General features: G+C 39.4%; 1 protein-coding gene across 3 annotated transcripts in view; it reads left to right on the top strand.

Moving 5' to 3' along the window:
* Positions 1-19,309, top strand: part of LOC135254431 (utrophin-like) — a 120,435-nt gene that overhangs the window by 89,275 nt on the left and 11,851 nt on the right. For 2 of the 3 annotated variants that reach the window (XM_064334563.1, XM_064334571.1), the window contains exons 16-19: positions 1,946-2,085; positions 2,992-3,030; positions 11,961-12,188; positions 12,706-12,781. In XM_064334563.1, the coding sequence (XP_064190633.1) occupies positions 1,946-2,085; positions 2,992-3,030; positions 11,961-12,188; positions 12,706-12,781 (483 nt within the window). Of the gene's footprint in view, positions 1-1,945; positions 2,090-2,991; positions 3,031-11,960; positions 12,189-12,705; positions 12,782-19,309 lie in introns of those variants that run through there. The other variant, XM_064334580.1, reaches the window with a different exon arrangement.

The following is a 19,309-nucleotide window of genomic DNA, read 5'->3' on the forward strand; positions in this document are numbered from 1 at the left end:
TTTTAATCCAAGTTTTGAAATGCCAGTATTATTGAACATTAATTATCTCCATTCACAAATCAAATTCATTTGAAATTACAAAACTGAATGAAAAACATTTAATTTTCTGCTATGTTTCTGTGAAACCAAACGGGTTGGGATATTGTTGGAGTATTGGTATGTAGTGGGTACCAAGGTAACTGATAACAGCACAATAAAATATTTGCCCAGTTACTCTAACGTTACTTAAAAGCAAGTTAAGAAAGAAGAAAAAAGAAAATCCTCCAGAGCTGGCAAATGTTCAGGATTTAAACCAGATACCTGGCCAAAAGGGCTTTCTCAATGGTAAGACCCAGACCATCACCACAATAAAAATACAGACCCCTGACCCTTATCTAAGCTTCTCAATAGTTCTACTCGACACAAAAACAGGAGAGAGAGAGCAAAATTATAGTTGTTCAAGCAAAGATATGCTTTAGGCAGTAAAAATATTGCAATTTTAATGTAGGAGTATGCGTGATCAGTGCAGTAACTATAATGCTTTTAATACTTTCTTTTACTTGTCCACAAACCAACATTTTACAGCTGTGATACCCTATTCACTGTAATAAGCCCTTGCTTAATTTCCCCCTGCATGAATAAATATGTCTGAGAGATGGCTGACAGAGATGACTGTTTCGGTCACCTCTTGCACCTGCACAAGGAAAGCACAGAGCTCTGTTTGCCCACAGAAAAGACCAGAGTGAATTTCCCCCTCAAATGGCTCATTGGCCACAGCATCCCCCAATCTCTCCCTGCTCAATACAGCTCCAATCTTCTGCAACCAGCTTCAAGCAGATTGTGGAGTGGAATTCAGAGGCAGATAAAGTGGTTTTCTCGCAGTGCCTCCATCACTGGTGCTGTGGATGAAGGAGCAGGAGCTCTTGTATTGACACTTCTAATAGAGATCGCAGGAGGAAGCAGTGAAATGGTGGGCATTTAAAAAACAAAGGTTTTCCTCTATGACAAAATAAAAGCGGGAAAAAGGCATATTGTTACATGTTTTGGGCAATTATAAACTCATTGCCATTACCTTTTTGCACTTGATGTGTCTGAGTAAACTTGCCCTGGTTTCAGTTTTAAAATAACAACTTTTCTTCACAGAAATCATGAAAATAATTTCAAGCTTCATTGGGAAGCACATGCTGAATAATAACTACCAAGAATGTTCTGGCCATCTCTCAGAGGAATGCCCTTGGTGTCCCTGGAAGATGTGTTATTAAATTTGTGCTGCCGGCTAAAAATGTAATGTGAGCAGATATCATAGAGATTAGAAAAAGGTATAGACATACTGTATGCAGACAAATTCACTGAACCCCAAAACTCTCTTTAAGGTTTTACACTTTTCATTTGAGAAATACAAGCCTTTCAATAGGAAATCTCTGTGATTCAGTCATTTGTCTTTTCACAGCCAGATCCAATCTTTGTGCTTTGTAAATACAAGTTAATGATTTGTTAATGTTAATTAATTCATTAGTTCATGTTAATTAATGTAACCTTATTCTAAAGCAGTGGTTTTTAGCCTTGGTTGACTGGATTTCATAGTTACTCCACACTTTCAATTAAGGCAGTTAATTACATGGTTTCCTCACTTGGTTTCTTGGTTCTAAATTGGTTGTTAATTTTAAAGTAAAAACATAAATATCAACAGACGCAGTGATTTTTCAGGACCAGGGTTGGCAATCACTGTTTTACTGAAACTTCTGACAAACACTTTGATTGAGCAGCTCAACAGTCTTACGACCTCTCCGAGCAGAGCTTTCAATCGTGGTTGAAGTTTTGCAGAGCTCTTTCTGAGCTTTTACTTCTGGATCTTGTGAAACTTAGTGTAGATGGATAATTACCTAATCCCATGTCTCTAGCTGATATCTGAGTAAATAGTGGGGGATTGTTTGCCTAAGCACAAAAGCTTCTGTGTATGTTTCAGACGACCTCCGGGGAAGACGTGCGTGACTTCACAAAGGTGCTGAAAAACAAATTTCGGTCAAAGAAGTACTTTGCCAAGCATCCTCGTCTTGGTTACCTTCCAGTTCAGAATATTCTGGGAGGAGGGGAGAGTTTGGAGACGTAAGTATGGAAAGTGCAAACATCATACTTCATTCTGATTGTCTCATACATTATTCTCTTTCATATAGTTAAACATTTGTATTCTCCTCCCTATATTGGAATCACCAGTTGTTCAAGCCAGGCGACACCCTGCAGGCCAAAGTGTAGTGACCTGCCCTACAGTCTGGTTTTGAATCTCAGTTTCAAGGGGTTCATAATTGCGGCATGCTTTTGCCATGTGAATGAAGCACCTGCAGTCTGTCTGTGCCAACTATTTATCAAGTGTAATCCTCAGACACAATGACTGTGCAGCTCAGCTGGGGGACATCAGATTGTACAGGCTGTGGCTAGAGGCATGAACTGCAGGGGAGACCACAATGTTGCTTGCATTCCTCCAAATTGACAGAACATATTAATGATAGGGGATAACACATGGTTGTGCAATTAAAACTTGTAGAAAAAAAGAATAGGGGGCGAAACGTTAAATTTGCGTTTAAAAAATAATTATAAATTATATTAAAAAATATTGTTCATAAGACAATTAAATTGTATCCATAAACAAAAACAGTGAATTGATATATAACAGTATTGTGCGGAATGTATTTAATTGTGAATTAACATTGATGTGCAGTGCAATAATTGTGAGTAACATAATGTGATGCTTTTCTTGAAAATGACTGTTATCTGCAGAGTAGCACAGCACAGGTTGTTTGTGAATTTGTGTTGGACAGTAATGTTACACTCAAGCCAAGATCTTAATTAGTTAATTAGTTCCTTGCATGTCTCTGTAATTCAGAGTAGGACATCCCCTGTTTACACAGGTTAGCAGTTTTTCCTCTGCATTTGGTACCTTGTATTTTAGGATGTGAATCATAAGATGCTTACCTGAGGTATTCATGTTCCTCCCCCTCTGTGTTTTTCTTTCAGTCGGGTCACTCTCATTAGCATGTGTCCAGAGCAGTATGAGTGAGTAATTCTCTCTGACTTACATTTTTAATTCTTTATTTCAGACACTATTTAAAGACAAAATTCTTTATTTCTTTCTATATTTTTTAAATATATCAGCTTATGTGTATGTTTTCAGTTGGCCCAGGCAGTTTGTGTGTGAGAGGAATGATATTTTAGGTACTTACACATGTTTCTGATGACCTGCTAGCCATATAATGAGGGATATTAGGGCATTGTTGGGGTTTCTAGTATAAAGAAAGAAAATCCAGTACAACTTCAAAATAGCTTGTACATAAGCAGTGTGGCATTTGGTGTGCATTTATTTTCCTAATTTTATTTAGGCTATTTACTGTATCCCTCCAAAACTGTTTACTGTTTACTGTTAGGATTTCCTAATCTCTCTGATCCCATGGCCCTCTTAATGACCGAGTACATTTTCTGTTACCTATCCTTTATAAGAATGTAGACTAATATGTGTACAAAATATATGGATATATCAAAACAACTGCGTGCATATTCATCTAATGTGGTGCATGTGCACAAGTGCAGTGTTTAATTTGACTGGTGTGAATGTGTTGTGTGAGTGTCACTCCTTCCCATTACTACCTGCTATTTTTCAGTGGTGGCTCCACAACAGGCATTTGTAGCATGACATTGTGTGACAGCCAATTGGTTTAATGGCCTGGACAGAGTTCGGATTTACAAACTCTCACTGGAGTTCATCTATCAAACATGAGTCGAACGAATTTGATCATAAATCATTTGTAGATGCATTTATGCAAACAATGTGGGATTTTTTTGTATGTCAGATTTAACAAGAGCTCTAAACTGTTTGTGTTGTTTGTGTAATGAAAAAACACGTAAGTGCATTTTTGTGCATTTATTATCCCATTCATTCTTGTTTTCATCTTCATATTTGTCCTCATATTTCAATTTTTTTAAAGCATTAAAGTTGTTTGAATAATTTAGAAGCTAATTGAATATTATATTATAATTGTTCAAATTATTATATGAAAATAACAATTAGATTCAACATTAGAACAAGTGATGCTTCATTTGCGTAATCCTGATTAATCCAATTTATATTTATATTCAATTGCTATTGAATATAAATTACATAAAACCAAACAATGTTTGCCATAAATACGTCACAGAAGTCATAGCATAGGTTTTCATTGCTATTGCTTAGAAGATTTGGCGCACGGCGCTTTTAGGAGAGCATCTGCAAAGACTGGGCCAATTTGTTTGCTGAGGATAATGAATGGCTCACCCTCCGACTGAATCTATGCAACACACTGGAGGCAGAACTCAGTAGATCCACATGTGCAAATCCAGAACATGTTCATGTGCTTATGGTCCTTGGCTTCTTGTGCTTTCGGCCCTCTGCTTCTTGGTGACTGGCACAGGACAGGGACAACATATTGCTGTCACCCTCCTGGGTAATTCCACGCAGTGATGTCTCCTATACTTTTGCCAATGTGTTCATCCAGCATAGATAACTGAGTTAAACTCAGACCTCCCCCTGTGACTGATGTGCTTCCTCTGTGGACTAGGATTTACTTCTTTGCCTCCAGTTTCATCTCAAACAATTTTTGTTTTACCTGTTGCATAGTACACAAACTTGAGACACACAGTTACAAGAATAGTTATATCCTGCCTCGCTTTAGTCCTCCCCAGCCCTGATGCTCCACTGTTTACACTACTGAATAAAATGTTTTTGGCTTGTACTTTCATTAACAGTACTTCAATCTCCTCTTCAGAGAACTTTTTTCCTTTGTCTTTTCTCGGCCGTCTCTTTAAATTGCCTGCAATGGAATTCCAAGACAGAACTCACTTTTCATTTACGATGGATTGGTATTTATCAACATACACATGTGGATACAAAAAAATCTGTGTCTATGAATTTGTTCCTTTCCGATTCTGCATAAATTTACAGTTTTACAAAAATATTGATAAATGAGGCCCACTGTATGTGTGTGTGTGTGTGTGTCTGTGAGAGAGAGAGATAGTGATATAGGGCCAGAGAGTAAGCTGGCAAAAGAGACAGACAGAGAAACACAAAAGAAGGAAGTACTGAGGGCAAGATAATGACAGAGTGAAGAAGGGAGAGAGCAATTGAAAGAAAAGAATGAGGAGGTTCTGTAAAGAGTTGGAGCTGGAAGTGATTCCTCCCTTCTGTGCAGAATTGCATTATTCATTGCTATCAGTTCTGCTATAAAATAATCACGCTCGGTCTTCCTCAATAACAAAATGTGCCATCATACCTACCTTGTATTGCTGATGACACATTTTAGTCAAGGTTTTAATTTCTAAAGTTAATAAACTAACCTAAACTTGCTTGAGGTTGGAAAAGTGGGTATGTTGTGGTCATTGAGTCAATCCAATGTTTCCTCATTTAATTTATACTCTTTTGATATGATAATATGCTCCTAGAGAGTTTCTGAAAGGGGTGGTCAATCAAAATATGAGATATTTGCTTGGATACATGGAAATGTTATGCATGGAATAAGGCATTGACTTCAATTTGCATTGAGTACGTTCCAGTTCTTTTGCAGATTCACTTTTCCAGAGAAGGTACATTTTATATTACACATTCCAGAGTGGAACCAAATTGTATCTGTTAAGAGTTGAATTAACACTAGATATTTTACTCTGTGTTGGTTGTTTTTAATGACCTATGTTGATTGGCACCATGACTGAAGACAGGTAAAATCTGAAACAGGCACACCATTATTTTGATGAAATGGTACATTAGGAATCTCAGCCAACTAGCTGAGCAGAGCTACTACTGAAATTCGGAATCGCAAAGACTGAGTCAATGATTTCCTGAAACGACCTTAATTGTGATGTTCATTCACCAAACAAATCACATTAAATTTTTATCTTGCTCCTATTTTGTTTTTTCATGTCATCCTGCACACATTTTTCACAGATAGAAAATGTTGGTTTGTACTCTGTATTTTTTAAATTGTTTTAGTGGTATTATTACAATGTGTACAATCTTGTACAATCTTAAGTAATAATTACATTTCCAAAAATATGTTTTATTTTAATGGAACATAATTAATCTGGGTAAAAGCCTTACAAATATGGAATACATTTTAATTATAGATTTTTTTAAGTACATGTAAGAAATTAACATTTGATAAATATTGGATAATGTAACATATAGTATGGATAATTTTGATTTATTCCACTTTCTGTTGTAATTTTATGCTTAAAATATTAAAGTATATGTTGTGGATTTTTTTGGAAAATATATACTAAAATCGAATATATATACTAACAGTGAAATATTATTTAAAATATACACAAATAGTAATATAAGTAAAATAACAAATGTATCCTGAATATGGAAAAATTGAAAAATTACATATAGGAATGCATACTAATTGACATATTTTACCAGGTTGACACCAACATGTACCAAATTGGTATTTATATTAGGATCAAGCTCCAGTTAATCTGATACCACATGTTTTCCTTTAACTTGTTTCTTGTGTCACTTGTATCTTCCTCACCCTTTTCTCCTAAGCTGTATAGTGAAGATAAGCCTAGGGTACTTGATTGTGGTTTTCAATGAGTACATTGATTGATAGAACCATTGGTAATGCTAAAAATATTATCTTAAATATGGGTGGGAAGGGTCAACTGTAAAATTTTCTAGCACACCTAATTTACATTTCATCAGGCAAGTTTTTTTTTTTAATGACCAAATTGACATGCTGAATTACTGTGTAACAACTCACACTGGATTATTAGTCGTGCATAAAGGCCGTGTAAAAGAAAATAACCAGACTATGACAGGAGCTCAATAGGTGGAGGGCTTTCTGTGGAGGGAAGGAAAAGAGTTTTCTCTTCCTCTTATGTAGCGTGTTCTTCAAGGCCCTCTTCACAAAGGCATAAATACTGTAGTGCCTGACTGCTTTGTGATTTAAACTCGGTCCTACATGCTCTTGTTTCAATAGGAGAAAGACCTGGCTAAGTGCTTATGTTGAAAGTATTCCATTGCAACAGGGGAATGACCCATCTAACTGTTCATGTGAAATAGATGCTCACAGTTCAATGGCTGCATGCCATTCAAAGACTGTTACCATCAACTAAATAATTCTCCCTTTCCATTCAAACATTCCAGTGAAGACATTCTGCAGTATCTGCTCAAATCCTCCATGGTTAACTCTGCTTCAGGCAGGCTCTGTGTGACTCATCTGGGCCGCTCAGCGTTCTGGTGATTCTCTGCAGGATAAAAAGACTGTCTGCTCAGTCCTCATACTTGGCTATACTAAGATCTAAATGTGATGTAAAGCTGTTTGAACACACCCATAACCACTTTTTAAACAACTACAAAATAAACATATTAATGTTTTCATTTTGGGCATTTAGCAGACACTCCTCACCAGAACAATTCACTCAGTTTATATTTTTACTCCATTTACACAGCTGGATATTTACTGAAGCAATTCAGATTAAGTACCTTTATCAACGGTACTACAACAGTACCCCCCAATCATACAACCTCAGAGATACAAGCCCAGTTCCCCAACCATTATGCTACACCACTGCCTAAATATTAAGGGAGTAACACTTCAAGTGTCCTCTCAAACATTTTATTCTTTAGAAATGCCATATTATATTGCAGAGCTAGATTGTGTTGCATTATTTGAAAAGGAAAACCAATAAATGATGTGGAGATTGTTATGTGACTTCAATCTTAATCTCTCACACATCCCAAGGAATGCTCAGTGCCCCACAGAATCATGTGAATAGGCCTGCATTATTATGTTTTATAGCACAAAATGTGATGGGTGGACACCATGTATGTTGAATGTCTGAATGTGAGAGAGTACTCTTGCGTTCCCACAAAAATCACACCCTGCAAACCATCTGGGCCTTTCTACAGACAGGCAGAGTATCTTTCTGATCCTATGATATAGTATTTGTTTCAAGTGTGCATGATGTTGACTTGGCCCATCAAGTGCTCTCTCAAGTGTAGCCTAGCAGGGGTAACTCACAACAATCTGGACACCAAACTAAAAACAGTTCATGTATTTTCTCCCAGAAGTATAGATGACTCATAAACTGCTCACTAGGCTTAGTTTACTACTTTTATGACTAGCTACCAGTTATATCTTTTACTCTTTTTTGTAATAGCAGCAGTGTTACATCCCCTGTCCCTGCTTGCCTGGGTAGTGCAGGTGCAGGTGGTACCTAATTGCCTGATTGCCTCCACCTGCCTGTGAGCCAACTTAAGCCCAGCAGTATGAGGCAAGGGGGATCTTCTTTCGGGTTTCTTTTGTGTGTGGTTTGATTTGTGGTTTTGGATTTGTAGTTTTTGTGAAGATCGTTTTGTTTGAACTTTGTGGGTTTTCCTTTGTTCAGTTTGTGATTAGTTTGTTATTTATTCTAATAAATGTCTGAGTTTGTGTTTTTAGATCAGTTCCTGTCTTGTTTTTGGTGATTTGGACTTTGTTTGTTGTGGCCTTTCGAGCCGGCCGTAACATAACGTCCGGGATCCCGCTATGTTACCTCTTAGTGGAGATGCACTGGCGTTTGATAAGCTGGGTGGGGTGACAATACTAAGAATGGGATTTATAGTGGAAAGCACATCACTGACTTTCCAATAATCTAGCATTGGAGCACTCGGTTTTAGGCAGGGATGCAATAATCCAAAGCCTTCTGGTTTTTTAGTAAGTTAAACACAGACATAGGCACATGTTTTATTTATTGGTTGTTAACAAATGGAGGTGCCCTTCGACTGAGTCACTGACACCCAATGGCACTAGAATTCAACATTTGCTGGAGACATCTCATATTAGCAGGCAAGACTGTGTCTGTGAAATGAATCCTGATAGGCTGGGTGGAACCTGACTTTATATTGAAATGTATTTGGTTACCTTATTTTCTTGTAGTTTTTGTGTTGAAGAGGTGAGTGGAAAGGTTGCACATGACAAGATCTGCCACTTCAAATAGTTTGTCTGATTTGAGCTTAGAGTAACATACCAAAAGGATATATACGGGCAAGAAGTGGTTATCTTAATCATGGGGAAGTAATTTAAGTATTGTATAATTGTTTGCGGCTTAGTAAATTCGTAATTGCCCTGATTACAATAATTATCTCTCCCTACCTTGTTCAAAGCCTTGGAAACCTCAGGTTGATAGGCTGGAGTCAGATCAAGAGGCTGGGACAGGAATATAAAAATAGTTGGGCCGGTGTGTTAGGGGTCAGTTGTACAAGCATTTGCGAGTTGGGAAACACCGCACCACAGCCTGGTAGTTTGTGTCATAAGACTATTTCTTTGTTATTATTATAAAAATTTTCTGGTAAAACTTGTGTGAGATCTGGTTCTTATACAGTGCTAATCATCTATCCAGCGCATCTTTTTCCAGCACGCACTTGTTTATGCTAGTTATGTTTTGCAAGAGGATTCAAACAAACTGTTTCCTTGTATTTATGTTACGGTGTCTGCACACCGGCAGGCTATGGTCTGTATCCTCGTTTGCTTTTATGGTGTCGCATGACCATTTTAATGTTTTATGTTGGTGAAAATTCATATGGTTTGGCTTGTGTCCCTACAGTAGCTGTTTAATGCAACGCTACATTGGCCAGTTTTAGTGCTGGGTGTGTGCTGTGCAAACTAATGTGTGGTTGCCTTTATTACACTGATGTATTTTATTCACAATAGTGTGGAGTGTAGTTTTGGTGCTAGTAATTGATGGCTTCTGTAGTGATAGGCTATATGACTGTGTGAGTAACAAGATTGTCACTGCCAGCATGGTGTAGGAATTTTATATGCAGTTCCAGAAAAACTATAGGGGGCTCCTTGTTTTAACTGACTACTTTTATTATGTGTGTTTATATATTAAAATTTAATTACATATAATTTGTAATATTTCCTTTTGTCTGGTGTTTACTCTTGCCACTGTTGTACCAGCCTAATTATTGGTGAACCTGTGTTACAACCCCTGGCTCTCAGGTTGCAACAAAGAATGGGGGACACATGAAACCATTAAATAATCAAATAATTTATTAACAAAGGTAATGAAATGAACTACATCAACTATGTTACGTATATGAGCGTCAGTAGAATCAGTGGTGTAAGTGATTGTGGGTGTGTGGAATATGTTGTGTGTGTTGCAAGGAGTGAACCCAAACAATAACCAAACTAATTAAGTGTGCAGCGAACTGGAGAGGGGCCGCACTGGGAACTGGCAGCAGCCTTTATGCTGAAGGCCACGCCCAGATCCAGGTGTACGTCCTCAGCTCTGATGAGCCGCCTCCCAACCTAGAATGACAATGTAGAACAGAAGTGAACAGAAACAACCCAAAAGGGGGCGGGTCGTCACACCCCCTCCCATTAGATGGAATTTCTTCCAGAAATCTAAAAATACAAATAACCTAAAGAAATATAAATAGAAAATGCGCATAAATTAACACCTGATTCCGCTGTCCATCCTCTGGCTGCCACTCTCCCTCCACCTTCAGCAACCCAGTAGGCCTTCCTAGGAAGCAATTTAAGGAAATAGAAGGAGAGGGCAACAAGAGGAGGACAAAAGAAAAACATGTTACTAGGGGCAAGGAGCCCGAGACAGGGCGTCAGCGATGGTATTTGCTGAGCCCTTGATGTGGCGAATATCCAGGCAATAACATTGCAGAAACAGTGACCAAACAGCGCTATCAATTAAACCAATACAACAAATTAACAAATTACAAAGAAATGCTTACCCAAATTTAGAAATTAATTTAAAGGACGAACCCCCATTTTATTACAACCCCTGGCTCTCAGGTTGCAACAAAGAATGGGGGACACATGAAACCATTAAATAATTTATTAACAAAGGTAATGAAATTAACAACATCAACTATGTTACCTATATGAGCGTCAGTAGAATCAGTGGTGTAAGTGAGTGTGGGTGTGTAGAATATGTTGTGTGTGTTGCAAGGAGTGAACCCAAACAATAACCAAACTAATTAAGTGTGCAGCGAACTGGAGAGGGGCCGCACTGGGAACTGGCAGCAGCCTTTATGCTGGAGGCCACGCCCAGATCCAGGTGTACGTCCTCAGCTCTGATGAGCTGCCTCCCAACCTAGAATGACAATGTAGAACAGAAGTGAACAGAAACAACCCAAAAGGGGGCAGGTCGTCACACCTGTTTTTTTTTTTTTTTTTTGCTGTTACAATATGTAGTGTCAAAGTAAATTTAATAAAGTTCATTAATGTAATAAATCGACCAATAATGTAATAACTTTACAAATTACTACATAATTGTTATTTACTGGTCATTTATACAGTACGCACAACAATGATTCTAATGATTACTGCTTGCTCTGTGTAGTTATTACTTTATTGGTAAATACTATTACTCTTTACCCACCAGATAATGTAATAAATTACCAATAATGTAATAATTGTAATTGTAATAATGTCATTGCATTGGATTATCAGTAATTTTGTTAGTTATTACATTATTGATCAGTTGATTTTCATACCGTAGGGAAATTAATGGAAACCAATGGCTTCTGAACGGTAGGAAAAACTAATTTGGGAATCTTAAAAAGCTGTTGTGTGCTTTGCAGATTGGTTTGCAGCAATGTAAAATGTACAAAAAATGTAGTCAATGGGCTTTATTATCCAAAATGCCGGTATGGTCCTTTAAGTTTCAGAATAGGTGAGCAGACCCAATAAGAAAAAAAAAAAGAGTAATAAATGTAGTAAATGAACATCATCTACCAACAAATTAAGGTCACCAAAGTGGCACAGTGGGCAAAGATGGGTGTCATAAGTTCAGGCTGAAGCCCTGAAACCTATTACCTAGACATTGCTGGGTCAGGTCTGAGTTACATTTTTGGTTAGCGACTTGTATATGAAGTTAAGTGCTTGTGGTTATTATTATGGTAATCTTCCATGCACAGAGACCAGCAGTGACCTCATATCTTATCTGTCCCACAGGGATAAGGAGCAGTCCTGCACAGCCCTTGAGGAGGAGTCCAAGCCAACCCGTCCATGGAGCCCCACACTCATCTTGCGGGTAGATTCCAGTCAAACACAGATCTCCACCCAAATCCAGGAGGTGGAGCCAAACCATTTCCAGAACCCTGCCCACATCTTGCAGAATGGAGAGAGGGAAGAATGCAGCAAGCTTGAGCACATCTCTACCCAACTGGAGACAGAAAATAGGTGCTTCTATCATTTTGCCCCTTCAGACTCCCACTTCCCTATATGATTAATAAAAGTCAAGCAGCCACATAACCCTGTATCCTTCTCATGTCAACTTGATGAGGCTAAGCAGGGTTGGGCTTGGTTATTACTTTGATGGGTTACCCACTGGGATATCTAAGAAGATATGCATATTAGCCAACAGGAATGCGCTTCTCCCTTTACCCTATGCAATCCCATGCCCCAGCACAGTGATGGAGACACAGTGCTGTAGAATCCTTTATATGACATGTTAAACTGAGGTCACTGTGATTATAAGGGATCCCAGGACACACATTTAGAAAGAACCAGGGTGTTAATCATAGTTTGCAAGTCACTAATTCATCCCCTGATCATGATTTTGCCACACACACTTTGAATTTACTGCCCACTTTGATTCCCCAGTTGTCCGTTTGAATGAGAATTAAATTCTCTTTGACCCACCTGATAAAATTAAGGCATAATAAAACCTTTCAATCCACCAACTTGTGTTCCTCAGGCCTGGCCTCTTGGACCATAGCCAGCTGCAAGCACCCCAGCCTCAACCCTACCACTTAAGACACCTCCCACAGCAGGTGAGTCGCACCTACAGCTCTTCACCTGTTTCCTGGATCTGAGCTGCAGCTGTCTGGCCCATATGCTGCCCCTATATGCAACAGGTACCTGCGTGTAGGGAAAAGATGTAGGCATGTGGGATGTGCCAGGCATGTGATGAACTTCAATTTGGGAGGTGAAGGAACACTAATATCTGGTGTCTATAGGAAATGTGTGCTATTGGTGGTGGTAAGGAGGTTTTAGGGTGGGGGTTTGTGTTTGTATCTCCAATATAAATAAAAACAAATCAGACCTGGGTCAAATACAATTTTTTTTTTTCAAATAGTATTTAGAGCCATTTAAAAATACATTAAAATACAATAAATGCACTGCCTCTAACAGAAGGTAGCCTAAATGCCCATACATGTCTTTGCATGGGGGGATGGCAAACTCTGACTTCTTAAACTACTTGCCAGTTTATTTGTACCAAACCTGAGTCACATACAAATACGTATTTGAATTAGTTAAATACATATTTAAAGTATTTACACATGAAATACTTTGTATTTGTTTTATTTAAATTATTTTCATGGAAAATCAAATGCATGAGAGTGGAAGCTTCATGTTGTGGGGGTGTTTTGCTGGAAAAGGGACAGGTGCACTTCAGAAAATAAATGGCATCACGAGGAAGGAGGTTTATCTAGAAATATTGAAGCAACACCTCAAGACAGCAACTCAAAAGTTAAAACTTGGTCGCAACTGGGTCTTCCAGAAGGACAGTGATCCTAAACATACCTCCAATGTTGTAACAAAATGGCTTAAAGACAACAAAGTGAAAGTTTTGGAGTGGCTATCACAAAGCCCTGACCTGAATCCTATAGATATTTGTGGACTGACTGAAAAAGTGTGTCCAAGCAAGGAGGCCCACAAAGTTGATTGAGTTACACCAGTTTTGTCAGGAGGAATGGGCAAAAATTCCAGCAAAGTATTGTGAGAATCTTGCGGAAGGCTACACCAATCATTTGATTCAAGTTAAGCAACTAAAAGGCAATGCCACCAAATACTAGCAAAGCGTATGTAAACTTTTGACCCACTGAAAATCTGATATAGTACATGAAAGCGGAAATAAATCAGTCTCTTAGCTATTGTTTTGAAATGACCTCTTATGGAAATAAAGTAGATACCCTAATTGACTTAACACAGGAAATGTATGCTAACATGAAATGTGTGGAGTTGTGAAAAATGTATGTCTTTAGCCTAGGTGTATGTAAACTTTTGGCCTCAACTGTAAATCCATGTTGTTCATACTGTAAAACTGAATGCCACACTGACACCAGGGCGAACCATGATTAAAGCCAGTCATACTGTACATAGGACGGAGTGTAGCACAGTGGGTAGGGAACTGGGCTTGTAACCGAAAGGTCGCAGGTTCGATTCCCGGGTAGGACACTGCCGTTGTACCCTTGAGCTAGGTACTTAACCGGAATTGCTTCAGTATATATCCAGCTGTATAAATGGATACAATGTAAAAATGCTATGTAAAAAAGTTGTGTAAGTCGCTCTGGATAAGAGGGTCTGCTAAATGCCTGTAATGTAATGTAATGTAACAATGCTGCCCATGCGGGTGTGTTTTTCATTACCAGAAAATGATATGAGCGTGCAGTAATTACTGTTGGAATCTAGCTGACCACACATGTCTTTCAGAACATCTAGGCTCAGATCAGCCCGAGACAGACCTGGAGACAGCCCCCATCATGCCTGCTGCCAAACAGGTGTTTCTGCGCTGTGCTCAGCAGAAAGAGACAGCAAATGCAATTAACTCTCCAGATGTTTCCACCTTCCTACTACTATCACCAATTAATGAAGTCTGCTTTCATTATTGCATCTATTTCTTTGAAGCAGCCGCATTTTAAGCAAGTTTAATTTCCCTTCTAGGTCCCCCCTGGTTTACTGAAAAAAAGAAGTTTAATTGGATCAACCTAAAATTTTGCTTCAGTTTGTTACACCTCTATTTTTTAGGTTTTCTCAACTGAAAATGTTTTGGTTCATCCAAATTAACCTAATTACTTTATATTGAGAAAACCACAACACCTAAAAAATATATTGACAATATATATATATTGACAAACAAATTGAAGTAAAATTTTGTAAAAAATTAAAGTAAAAAGATCAGCCTTTTCTGCAAATCCATCTTTAAATCATGATGTCTGCTTCTTTGTGTTTCTAGTTATGCCAACACAACATTGATGTTTCTTCATTCATTCATTCTGCTGACCTTCTGAGATATCAGATCTCCATCTGTCTCTCCTCTTCTGCAAAACTGAAGTATCATTTTTTGACCATGTTACCTCATTGTGAAATGTTTCTGTACGTTAAAACATTGACTGTGAAGTGCTAGAAGGTCAAGATATACAAGCTATAACCTGTGTACAGTACATTGATTCCTAATTAACTATTACTTCTACTGGGCCTTGCAAGTATTCATTGATTATCAGTTTATATAATGGTCCATATTTTATTCTTGCTGATGCAGTTGTTGGTTTTGCTTTTGTTCTTAAAGCTTTATGCTTTAAATTGACGGACCTTGGTTTGAAGCTTGAGAAGCATCTTTTAACTTTAAAAACTCTAAAGTGATTTAGAAAATGAGAAAACTAATTTTGTGCTGGAGCTTGCTGAGAATAAGAATAAGAAAATCCTTAAGAAAATGAATTTTAAATATTTGATAGTCTTTACAATTATCTTTTAGTGAGTCATAGATACCGAAAGATCATTTTTTTTGTAACTATGGTGCAGGGGTGGTTTTAAAATGCATTCAATTGGGTTTCCTTTTAAAATATAATGAGCACACTTCACACATCAATTTTGATTTCAGCAGTCAACGAAATCAAAGAACTGACAGACCAATGTCTTGTTTCTGAGAGGTTGCAACTTTAATATAGAGAAACATAAGCCTAAATCTTGAGCTCAAACACATTTTCAATTTATGCGAATGTCTTCAACAATGAACTCAGGACAGGTTTGGGGGGCGGTAGCGGTCACGAGCGGTGAGGGGACCATTATTTACAGTAGACACTGTTGGGTTGTACAAGTTGGGCTGTTGGGAATGTTGGTCAAGGTATTCAGGTGTAAACAGATGGTCACAAAAACAAACATCCCAACTAGCTAAGCCTGTCGCTTGCTGAGGCCTACATATCAGACAAAAAAGCCCAGAGAAGCCCATGGTTTGGCACAGCCGCAGCTCACATAGTAGTTGGCTTGCAGGCTGTGAATACAATGCGTAGGCTATGCTATTAATTTACTTGATCACTGGGCTAGGAGTTTGCTCACCACCTAGCTAGGTAACCAGTATTTCGACAGTCAAAAACTGGACAGCTGCACCATACTAGTTAGCTAATAGCCTAATCACATTAGCTACAATAAAAGCTATATTTTACTGCCTTTGACACTCAAACTTTCAACAGCTACAAAAGTCAATATCCCTCTAATCTTCAACACCAAGATGATGGAAAATGCTTAAATCCCCAAATTGCTATAATATGGGAATAACAACAAAACATCACCATACAACCCATTTTATATCAACAGTAAGAAATTTTCAAGATTGAAAGGATTAAACCACGGTCTGTTTCAGAGCTGAGATCGCTCAACACATCCTCATGAACCCTACTTACATTTTTGGAGCTGACAGGCAGACTATGCATATTTTTTACTTGAACAAATTATAAAAATAACCATGCTAAGGCATATCTACGATGCACTGGCAATCTGTGTCTTTATTCAGTTTTGCTGAATTTGTGTACCTTTTACCTGTATTTGTTATTCTAAAATATGGATGGGAACATTTCTTGGAGTGGCGCTCTTTTCTGTGTGGGGAACGGTGGGGGTGGCTACAGAGCCTGTGGTTTGGGATCAGATTCTGATTGTGTTTGTTGATAGTTTACGGTGATGACAGATGCTAAGAAATGTCTGGGGGGATATTTCAGGAAGCAGGACTACTGAGTTAACTAGAGCAACTGTACAGAGTAACCCCCAGAACAGTTCATTTTCAGTCCATGTTCCAGGTTTGGGAGGGTTCTGAGTTTTACTCAGTTGATTTACGCAGTTATCCAGCTGATCTCATAATCCTGCTTCATGAAACAGGGCCTAGAATAGCTAAATATAAAACCAGGAAGAACACAAAGTAGTTGCATCGGCACTATGGAGTAGCTACCGTACAATGTTCCCTCGCATTAAGGGGTGCACTCAGTGTAAAGATCGTTATAACACTGCCTAATTACTATTACCATCTATATGGAATCATTCATGTTTCTAAAAATGCTATTTTAAATGTTTCTGGCCACCGCAACTCTTCACTTGACATTGAGGGTGCGTCCCCAACAGAGGTGTGGTTGGGGGTGTGAACAAGGGAGGTGTGAGTGGGGTTTACAGACTCTACAAGGGTCGCAAAATCCTACATAGTATACCTTTTAAAATTATCTAGTGCTATCTAATTATCTAGTGGCCCAACTCTTATTATAACAGGCTGGTACGCAGGCCCATTGGAAACTGGCCACCTTGAAAATAAATTTATCTACTCACTCATTTAAAGGTAATCCGACCAGCCATGCATTGTGCAAAATTGTCAGAAGTCTTCTTCAAGATCAGCTCCCAAGCTCTAATGCTCCTGATAGTGCAGTCAGTCCATTCAGTTTCTCCTGCCCTACGCTGCTTCTCAGGTAGCCCTTGATTACTTTCCCAAGTTCTCCCAAGTCATGTCAGGGTTTTGGGTCAGACTCAGACGCGGACCAGCGAAGATTAGAATTTAAGTGAAGTTTATTCTCTCTCCCGTAGGAGGCACAACACAAAACGGCGTTATGAGGTCTTTCATAACGTAGGCATGCAGTTACACAGCAGAAGTAAGAAAAACGGCTGGCAGGATCAGGTCCAAAAACAGGCTGAGGTCAGGAACAGGCAGAGTCAGGTCCAAAAACAGGCAGAGGTCAGGAACAGGCAGAGTCAGGTCCAAAAACAGTTAGAGGTCAGGAACAGGCAGAGTCAGGTCCAAAAACAGGCAGAGGTCAGGAACTGGCAGAGGTACAAAAACAGGCAGAGTCAGGTCCAAAAACAGGCAGAGGTCAGGAACAGGCAGAGGTACAAAAACAGGCAGAGTCAGGTCCAAAAACAGGCAGAGGTCAGGAATGACAGAAAAACAGTGATGAACTGACAACCAAGGCTAGAACGGGCAGGGTATACATAGACAGGGTAACAGGGAACAGGTGCGTAACAAAGGGGCAGAACAATAGGGAACAGGTGGCAACAATGAGGAAGGGGAACGGAACACATGCATAGGTAAATAGGCAAAGTAAATGCAGGAACCCATGCAAACGCAGACATGACCATTAGGGGCCTAACAGTAAAACAAAAGTAACTGCAGGAACCCTGCAAACCCAGACATGACCAGTTGGGGCATAACAGAAGGACAAAAGTTCATACAGAGCCCTGATTTCACTTTAAATCCCCCCTTTCATGACATTACAGGCATTTGGCAGATGCTCTTATCCAGAGCGACGTACAACAAAGTGTATAACCATAACCAGGAACAAGTATGTCGAAAACCCTAGAGAGAAGTACCGGTCCAAGTGCAGGGAACAACTGCATAGTTCAACTTGGACCCTGAAGGTTAAACTGATTAGCACTAACACAACGAGAACAGCAACAACGCGGTCTATGCAAAAATACAAGCAATAGTTAAGACTGGTGCATTAAGTAAGTCACCTACGAAACAGCTACCTAGGTACAACCCTAAGCTTACAGTCATTTAAGAGATTACAGGGAGGTAGGGAGGGATGGGGAGAGGTGCAGCCTGAAGAGGTGAGTCTTCAGTCGTCGCTTGAAATGGGTCAGTGTCTCAGCTGTTCTGACCTCCACGGGGAGGTCATTCCACCATCGTGGGGCCAGAACAGACAGGAGACGTGTTCGGGAAGCGCAGGTGCCAAGAGGGGGAGGTGCCTGGCTGGCATGTAGGGTTTGAATATCTTGTGGAGGTATGCTGGGGCTGATCCCTTGACTGCCTGGTATGCTAGGACCAATGTTTTAAATTTGATGCGAGCTATAACAGGCAGCCAGTGGAGGGTAGTGAGCAGGGGAGTGACATGGGAGTGTCTGGGGAGGTTGAAGACCAGACGAGCTGTAGCATTCTGAATTAGTTGCAGGGGTCTGATGGCAGATGCCGGTAGTCCAGCCAGAAGAGAGTTGCAGTAGTCCTGGCGGGATAGTACCATTGCTTGGACCAGGAGCTGGGTGGAGTAGGTGGTGAGAAAGGGGCGGATTCTCCGGATGTTATACAGGAAAAATCTGCACGCCCGGCTTACTACTGCGATGTTCTTGGAGAGGGACAACCTGTTGTCCATCACCACTCCAAGATTCTTGGCACAGGGTGATGATGTCACTAAGGTGTCCCCTAGGGAAATGGAAAAATCGAGGAGGGGAGAGGTTAGAGCAGGAATAAAGATTAGCTCCGTCTTTCCCGGGTTGAGCTTCAGGTGGTGATTGTCCATCCAGCTCTGGATGTCCCTCAGGCAAGCGGGGAT

The sequence above is a fragment of the Anguilla rostrata genome, chromosome 1, assembly GCF_018555375.3.
Source record: "Anguilla rostrata isolate EN2019 chromosome 1, ASM1855537v3, whole genome shotgun sequence".
Classification (NCBI taxonomy): domain Eukaryota; kingdom Metazoa; phylum Chordata; class Actinopteri; order Anguilliformes; family Anguillidae; genus Anguilla; species Anguilla rostrata.